The 9,953-nt window shown below is 35.8% G+C and overlaps 1 protein-coding gene across 1 annotated transcript in view; it reads right to left on the reverse strand.

The window, feature by feature from the left end:
• Positions 1 to 9,953, reverse strand: part of STPG2 (sperm-tail PG-rich repeat containing 2) — a 555,694-nt gene that overhangs the window by 499,700 nt on the left and 46,041 nt on the right. Inside the window, exon 4 of the mRNA XM_006893099.1 lies at positions 1,954 to 2,066. Within this exon, the coding sequence (XP_006893161.1) occupies positions 1,954 to 2,066 (113 nt within the window). The remainder of the gene's footprint in view (positions 1 to 1,953; positions 2,067 to 9,953) is intronic.

A 9,953-nucleotide genomic window follows, 5' to 3' on the forward strand; every position in this document is an offset into this window, starting at 1 on the left:
CACAGGACAGAGCGGAGTTTAGGGCTGTTGTACATAGGGTCGCTATGAGTCGCAGGCGACTCGACGGCACATAACAACAACGACAACAACAAGTTCTAGAGTAATCACTAGAAAAGGATGTAACTACTAGGTAATACTCTATGTTAAAGCACGAAACTCATTCATATGGAGTCAGAATCCACTCATATCTGACCTCCAACAGGTTCTCTGGAAGCTGTTAATCACAACAAAGAGATCTCCTATAAAAAGCCCTCTGGTTGTGCTTCCTCCAAGGCTGGTTTGTTTGTTCTTTGGCAGGCCATGGCATAGTCAATACTCTTTGCTAACAATTCAAAAGCACCAGTTCTTTGAACTTCTTTATTCATTGTATAACTTTCAGATGTATATAAAGCAATTATTATACATACTATGATTTGGATCAGAAGCACGTTAGTCTTTAAACAAATGCCCTTGAACTTTGGAAAAGTTTTTGAAGCACATTTTCCAATGTAACATGCCTTTTGATGTCTTGACTGTTACTATTACGCGTGTAGATTGTGAAGGCAATTAAAATAAAATTGTTGACAACTTTAATCTTTTATCCATCTATCAAGATTTTGCACATTGTTCCAGTGGTAAAGTTTTTGTTTTCCTGATGTTGAGATATAATCTATAGTAAAAGTTGTAGTATAATACTTCTTCAATAAGTATTGCAAGTTCTCTTCACTTTCAGCAAACAAGGTTATCTGCAAAACTCAGTTTGTTGATGAGTCTTAATCTAGTTCAGATGCTTCGTATATTCTTCTTCATATAGTCCAGCTTCCTGAATTAATTATTTAGCATATAGATTGAATAGGTATAAAGAATACAACCCTGACACAGCTTTCCTGATTTTCATGCAGTGGCCCCTGCTCTGTTATGTATAGAATACACATGAGCACAATTAAGTGGTCTGAGATTCTAGTTCTTCTCAGTGTTATCTATAATTTCTTATTATATGCACAGTCAAATGCTTTTACATGGTTATATTTCCAAGAAATTTGACCAACTTATATATTCAATTTTTTTTTAAAAAATAAGGCAATCCAATAAAGTGCAGAAGTTACCTAACCGTATCATTAATATGTCATCAAAGTAAAATATTTCTAAAAAGTTAGTCAAAAGTAACTGAAACAGACATCAACAGGTAACTGTCAGAAATTCAAGCTGGGTTCAAAATAGGCTTTAAAATGAATGATATCATGGCTGATGCCAGATTGGTCTTAGAAGAAAGCAGAGAATACTAGAAAGATTTTAATTTCTAATCATACACAGATATGTGAAAATAATATAACACATGTAAAACTGGTAGCACAGGATAGAACTCATGGAAAAGGTACTATCTTTCAGATACAATGACTCATCATCATCACTGAGTCATTTCCAACTCATAGCAACTGTCCTTCTGGTTTCTGAGGCTATAAATCTTTAAAGATTATCTAGCTTTCTCCCAAGAAGGGCATGCTGGATTTGTATCTCTGAGTCACAGCTAGCAGTCTGACATGTTATACACTAGCTTTCAGATAACTCAAATTCATTGCTATGTAGTCAGAAGTGACTTATCGATGAACTTCAATTGGGTTTCTGAAGGTGGAAATAACATAGGAAGAGACTGTTCATATTCCACTCAAAGCCACCGGTAAATTGGAACTGCCAGAGTCATGGAACTGGTCCACAAAAGATCACTTGCTAGTTACCTCAATCTGTCATACTGTCTTGGATATTTTTGTACAGACTTCTTTTCCTAACAGCATGGTGGTGTTGTATGTCACTGAATCAGAAGTGACTCATAGCTGAGCCTCTAGCAGGTTTTCAGAGGCAGTAAATCACACAGGAGGTAAATATTCATCCTTCTCCCACATAGCTTAGTCTAAAGTACTAGAATTCTTTACAGTCAATAGCTACTTTAAAGTTATTATTACTTTTTTTACTTACTGGACTAGGTCATAGTGTCCTGGACCAGGCCCTGCCTCTGGAATTAACTCTCGTCTTCCCAAAGAGTTGCTAAAGTGTACTCCTTTATACTTCAAAGTTGTACTGAAACCATCCTATTAAAAAACAAGGATTAGCTATAGTTTAAATAAGTCATAATGCATACCTAGATTTTCTTTTATTTAAAGGCAAAGTTCTGCTTACTATATCCCAATTAATTATTACACCTGTGTCCACAAGAATTCCAAAAAGAGTGCCTATAATTTTGGTATTTCTTCACCAATATAAAATTTTTCTTTTTGACAATGCATTCAGTAATCCAAAATGTCATGAAACATGAAACTTAACTCCTTTTAATAAAGGAAAGAAAAGAAGAAACTGGGTAGGTTTAAAAATATCTATTAAACTTACTTTCATTAAATAGAAGAAAAAGTACAAAGATTCTCAACAGATATCACATAACTGCTAAGCTAGATGATAGATAGATAGATAGATAGATGATAGATATTAAAAATAATACAAGTATATAACATAAATATATAATATATTCACATAAAATTGTCAACAGTTACAATATTATTATTGCTATGTGTAATTAAGTTGATTATGACTCATAACAACTCTATGAACAATGACCCTCAACCCTGCTTTATCTTGTATGATCATCTCTGATACAATTGACTTCATTGTTACAGTCACAGTGTCAAACCTTCTTGTTGAAGGTCTTCCTCTCCTACATCTACCTTCCACCTTTTAAATTATTATTTCCTTCTCTAAGGACTAGCCCTTCATAATAACATGTCTAAAGTATGTGAGATGAGGGAGCATCCTGATCACATTTTCTCAAAGAGACTACTTTCTATCTTGGCAATTCATGGAATATTGTATACTCCAACATCACAATTCAAAGGCAAGAGCTCTTCTGTCATCCTTAGTTACTGTCCAACTTTCAGATACAAAGCAAGAAATAGAAAAGAACTGGATGCAGCCTAGTCTTTAAGCTAACATCCCTACTCTTCAGAACTTTGGTGAGATCCCAAAGGAGATTTTTCCAATGAGATATGTTTTTAAATTTATTGACTGGTGGTACTGAGGGTGTTTATTATGGATCCAAGTAAGATGAAATCATTGAAATTGTCAATATTTTCCTCATATCTATAATACTAAACAAAATCCTCATAACAAATTTATAATTTAACTGCATAAAACAGTATATCAGTTGTTATAGGTTATTATTCCTATTCAAAATAGTAATTAATCTCAATTATCATTAAAATAATATTTACAAAACTAATAGCAATATCATATGACAAAAATTCATAATTCCAGCTCAGAAATGACAAATTACAACCACACTCACCCAGCATAATTAATATTTCACATATATGATATATCAATTAAGGCCCAAGGAATCAACAGGATACAAATGTACATGTTTAAACTAACAGATACTGCCCTGGGCTCACGTATGAGTCTAAGCTAGAACATTTGAGAACAGCTGCCTGACCAACTGACTGGAAGAGATCCATATTTGTTCCTATCTCCAAGAAAGGGAACAGAATGTAGAAGTTATCAAACAATATCATTAACATCATGTGCAAGTAAAGTACTGTTGGAGATCTTCAAATACTGATAGCACAATGTATATAGACAGAGAGCTGGCAAAACTTCAAGCTGGATTTAGAATAGGCCATAGCACCAGAAATGTCACTGGTGATGTCAGATGGATCCTGAATGAAAGAAAAGAATTTCAGAAGAATGTCTATTTGTGCTTTACTGACTGTGTAAATGCATTTGACTGTAGATCATAAAAAATTATGGCTAACATAGAGAAAAATGGGAATCCCAGAACATTGATTGTGCTCATGTGAAAACCAGACCTGACGAAAAGACTATTGTTCAAACAGAGCATGGGAACACAACATGGTTTAAAATTAAGAATGTCATGTATCAGGGTTGTATCCTTTCTCCATATATGTCCAATCTGTATGCTGAGCAAAGTACTTGAGAAGCTAGACTCTATGAAGAAGAATGTGAATCAGGATTGGAGGAAGCCTCATCAACAAGCTGTGCTATGCAGATGACACAATTTTGCTTGCTGAAAGTGAAGGGGACTTGAAGTGCTTTCTGCATATCAAAGAATAAAGCCTTCAATATGGATTGCTTCTCACCATCAAGAAAACAAAAATCCTCACCATTTGAATGATAGGCAACACCAAGATAGAAGGAGATAAGTTTGAAACTGTCAACAATTTCATCTTAATTGGATCCACAATCAACACCGTTGATATCAGTTATTAAGAGATCAGGAGACATGCTGTGTAAGGAAAGTCTGGAGTCAGAGACCCCTCTAAATTACTGAAGAGCAATGATGTCAGTTTGAGAACTAAGGTATGTCTGATTCAAGCTATGGTCTTTTCAATCAACTGCTATGCATCTGACAGCTGGACAATGAATAAGGATGACAGAAGAAGAATTGATGTCTCTGAACTGTGATGTTGGAGAAGAGTACTGAATATTCCATGGACTGCCAAAAGAACAAACAGATATGTCTAGGAGAAGATGCAGCCATAGAACTTCTTGAAGGAAAAGGTGATAAAACTTCATCTCATATATTTTAGACGTGTTTCTAGGAGAGGTTATTAGTTGGAGAGTAACATCATGCTTGGAAAAGTAGAGGCGTACCAGAAGAGATGAGAGTGACAACACAGTGACTGCAGCAATGGGCTCATGTAAGTCAGAGATTGTGAAAACGGCACAGGATAGGACAAGATTCAGATATGTATTGTCTCTATGGGCCATACTCAACGGCACCTAATAACAAAATATAAAACACACTATCAGTTCTAATCAGTTCTAGAAACCAGGAGAAGTCAATGTGGGGTTTTTTTTTTTTTTTTTGGTGCCACTGAGTTGAGTATGACTCATTACAACACTAGGAACAAAAGATCTGAATTCTGTTGTATCCTGTGCCATCCTCACACTTCCTGACACAAAAAAGCCCATTGTAAGAGTCACCATGTCAGTCTACATGGTTGAGGATCTTCCTTTCCTTCATCAACCCATCACCCTTCCCAACATCATGTCCTTCTCCAAGGAATAGCAACTCCTAGTAACATGTCCAAAGTATGTGAGGTGAAGCTTCATCATTCTTGCCTCCAAAGAGAACTCCAGCTTCACCCTCTCCAAGACATATCTGTTCATTCTCTTTGCCATCTATGGGATGTTCAGTGCTCTTCTACAATACCACTGCTCAAAGGCATCAATTCTTTTTCTGCCATCTTTATTCATTGTCCTGTTCTTAGATGCATAGCTAGAATCAGAAAGACTATGTCCTGAATCAGACTCACCTTAGTATTCAAACTGACATCACTACTCCTCAATAATTTGGAAAAGTCCCTAAGTGCTGATCTTCCCATTGCAATGTGTCTCCTTATTTCCTGACTGCTGGTAACACAGTGTTAATTGTGGATCCAAGCAAGATGAAGCTATTGACAGTTTCAATCTTCTTTCAATCTTCTCCTCTTAACATTTTATTATGAATGCTATCAAAGTGTGGTGTTATGATGAATTCTTCAAAGATAGAGGCATATTTGTAGCATATTATTTCAATCTTCCCTCCTTTATACTTACTATAATAATGTAATTTTTTGTGCAATAACCCTTAAAACTGTGGCTGACTCTGAGAAGAATGGGAATCCCAGAACACTACTTGATCGTGCTAATGCGAAACCTATACTTGGACCAAGAGACAGTCATCAGAACAGGGCAAGGAAACACTGCATGGTTCAAAATTGGGAAGGGCATACACCAGGGATGTGTCCTGTCTCCATACCTTTTCAAACTGTATACAGAACAAATTATCTGGGAGACTGGGCTCTATGAGGAGAAGTGTGGTGTCAGGATTGGTAGAAGATTCATCAACAATCTGTGTTATGCAGATGACACAACCCTGCTTGCTGAAACTGAAGAGGACCTGGAGCACTTGCTGCAGAGGATCAAGGACTGCAGTCTCCGATGTGGAGGCTCAATGTCAAGAAGGCAAAGATTCTCACCACTGGACCAATTGGCAGCATCAGCATGGATGGTGAAGAGATTGAGATTGTCCACAACTTTAGTCTGCTTGGCTCCACAGTCAATACTCTTGGCACCAGTAAACAGGAAATTAAAAGACATTGCGATGGGAAAATCTGCTGTTAGGGACCTCTCCAAAGTACTGAAGAGCAATGGTGTCTCTCTGGAGACTAAGGTGTGTCTGATACAGGCCACGGTCTTTGCTATCACTTGTTATGCGTCAGAGAGCTGGACAATGACTAAGGAAGATAGAAGGAGAATTGATGTCTTTGAGCTGTGGTGCTCGAGAAGAGTATTGAGGGTACCATGGACTGCTAGTAAACCAGATTCATCCTGGAAAGGGTTAAACTGGGTGACTTCTTGGAGGCAAGGATTCTGAGGCTCCATCTAACATACTTTAGACATGCTGTAAGGAGGGACCGGTCCTTGGAGAGGGACATCATACCTGGTAGAGTAGAGGGACAGCACAGGAGAGGAAGGCCCTCTATGAGGTGGATTAATTCAGTGACTGGGGTAATTGGGATGGGTGTATCGGAGACAGTGTGATTGGCACAGGACAGAGCAGAGTTTAGGGCTGTTGTACATAGGGTCGCTATGAGTTGCAAGAAACTCGACGGCACGTAACAACAACCATTAAAAACATTAATAAAATGGAATATTTCATTAGATAAAAACATAATGACTATAATATAGAGCACAGCAGATATTAGACCTCTGTAGATATTCATTTGACATTAAAAGAGCCTCAATATAACCCTGTAATGTTTAGAAAGGCAAAACTAGTGGTAAGAATTGACTTTTCATAGTAAATGGGGAGCAACCAGCCATCAGGAGATCAGAAGACGTATTGCATTGGGAAAGTCTGCTGTTAGGGACTTATCCAAAATACTGAAGAGCAATAATATACTTTTGAAGAGGTATGCCTAATTCAGGCCATGATCTTTCCAATCACTTGAGATACATCTAAAAGCTGGACATTGAATAAGGATAACAGAAGAAATGATATCTTTGACTTGTGGTGTTGGAGAAGAGTACTGAATATCCTATGAACTGCCAAAAGAACAAATAAATATGTCTTGAAAAACGGTCAGAGTTGTTCTTTGGATGCAAAGATGACAAATCTTTGCCTATCATACTCTGGGCATATTGTTAGGAGATGCTACTCCTTGGAAAGGAACATTATGCTTGAAAAAGTGGAGGGTCAGCAAAAGTAGCAATATCCTCAACAAGACGGGTTGACACAATGACTATAGCAACAAGCTCAAGTGTGTTAGAGATGATGAAGATTGCTCAAAATAAGAAAGGGCCCAGGTGTACTGTTCATAGGGTTGTGATGAATCGTACTCAAGGGTACTTAAGTACAACAGCAACAACTCCTTTGGAGATTAGCATCAGTGCCATTTATATAAAATAAGGGCAGAGAATGCTATGGCCACTACATTCTTTGTACAGACAGTTAAAAATAAACTGAAAGTACTGTCACTGGCCCCTAAACTGCACAGAATTTTCCAATTAGAGGTACCGAACTTGAAAGTTTTGGTCAACCGACCTGAAACCTCAAAAACAAACTGATATGCACAAAATTTTCTACTGTGTAAAAATTGTTATTTTCTAGAGCTAAATGTAGATTAGTCAGCAGGTAATATAAAAGAAAACCACAATAAAGTTAAATGTTTTCTTCACTCAGAACCTTATATAAAATGGAACATTTTGATACTTTTTTCATAGATGCAATCTCATTAGGAAATTGAGTAAGAGCGTTTCACATTTTCCAGCTATGTATTTTAGCAAGCATCCTTCTTTGTCTCTTGATTGGAAAATTATAAAAAATAAAATGTGAAAAATAATCCTCTGGAAAGTGGTTAAGCACGATAACATTTATCCAGTAAGAAAATCATAGCATCAAAAAAAGTGGCAATCCTAATTACTGATTATTTTCTGCTAAATGAATTTGCATCTCAACAGAGACAATTTTCACTGGATATATCTTATGCTGTGTTCTTTGAGTGCAGAGAAAGAAATAATTATTAAATTGCAAAAGAGTTGTTTCTCTGAAGTATTGATAGAAACCAGTGCTCTTCTAAAAATGCATTTAAAACAAGGAGAGAGGGCATTCGCTTTTCCTTGCAGCTTTTACTTGAACTGTCCATGCTAGAGGACTTCAGTGGAAATGACCAGCAGGGAGCATCATCTGGTAAGATACTGAGGAGCCTGGTGGAGCAACAGCTGTACTCAGAGGAAATAGACATGTGTCAAGAACACAGACTTGACAGTTCCTGAGACCTTTCAGAAATATCTTGGAAGGGAAACTTTTCAGAAGTACTGGCAGTTTTCTACACCAATAGGTTCAGGCAAGAACCACTTATTATTTGAAGTAATAACATTGAATGATTATCTTTAGTACCCACAATTCAACGATGTCTTGAAAATCTTGTGTTATATAACAAAAGAATTAATCCTTATGTCATGTATTGTACTTTATTTCTATTTAGCAATGAAGCAGAATTTCATAATCATGCAGGTGTTTTTCTACTTTCATAATATAAAATTAAATCCTAAATACTGAACTCTGTTTTCATATAATACATACATATTAGATTTATGTCTTTCATCAGGGTGCATATTTAATGCATTGATTAACATATCCTACAAATGTGATAAAATATAAATTCATTTTACTTAAGACATGTAAATTGGTAAGTACTTAACTCAGAATCTCTGTAGTACTCAAGTAAAAATGTTCTGCTTCAAATTAAATATAAAAGCCTTTTAAAAATACTGAAACAAAATGAAAAATAAATCTATGCACACTCAACTCTAAATCACACTCTCTTTCTCTCTTTGTGCCAAAAGTGTTGACAACAGCAATGTCAAGGTCACTAACAACTTGAAAGTCATTAGCAAATAAAATATTACATCTTTGACGCAAATTCAGCATGGTACAGCATTAAGTGAATGCTGTAATGTACCTTAAAAATTACTAACTGCCACTCCTGTTGATGATTAAATGAATGAATGAAGAGGTCATGCAACTTTTCCCTTACGTCTTTTCCATAATTAAATATGGAAATGGAATTTGTGAGGAACTAAAGTATATCAATTCAAACACTAATGGAATGCTTTCCCGTTTGACAGCGCACAGGTAGTTCCCAGCATGGCAGCATTAGCAAATAAGTCAGTGTCATAATTCTCACAAAAATGCGGCTTGAAAATTACACTTCTGAAAAGAATTCTACTGGTTCCCTCAGATATTAAAAAAGTGAGTGAACAGGAGAGAAAAGCTAATTTTACAGCAAACATACCAAATAATTTATAAAGTGAATTTCTACTTACAGATTAAGCTGAAACTTATTGTTTATTGACTGGAGCATCATAGACTTAATTTTAGGACTGCTTTTATGTATGAGCTAGAAAAGATTCCTTCAGCAGCTGCTATTCACAAGTTCAGAGAGTAACTCCAATTACTCTCTAAAAGAATTTTGTTTCTTTTTCTATCATGGTTTTTATTTTTACAATCTAGAGCCCACATAGCATTATGTTAAACAGCAGATGAAAAGGTATAGAGATTTATGAGAATTAACATTATTGCAATATCAGTTTCAGTGTCTGCAAAGAACTTATGCTTTTCTGCAGGAGAAATTGAAGAAAATGAAGCCTCCAGCAAATAAGTTTTACCACCCTATTTTGGGTTACTCTTTGAAATGAAAGACAAGGACTTTACATAATTCCACAATCAGTTCACATTAAACTTTGCTGAATCCTCTTGAATATTAAAAACTATGCCTTTATATAGGGATCTCTATGAATGTTTGTAAAACTATACCTTTATTTAGGGATCTCTATGTATGTATGTAAAAATACATCCATATTTTTACACAACATATTTTAGTCTACATTTTATTCTAAGTATAAAATATATTGATTTAATA

This window comes from Elephantulus edwardii, unplaced genomic scaffold (genome assembly GCF_000299155.1).
Source record: "Elephantulus edwardii isolate Elephantulus edwardi_28Jun2011 unplaced genomic scaffold, EleEdw1.0 scaffold00122, whole genome shotgun sequence".
Classification (NCBI taxonomy): Eukaryota; Metazoa; Chordata; class Mammalia; order Macroscelidea; family Macroscelididae; genus Elephantulus; species Elephantulus edwardii.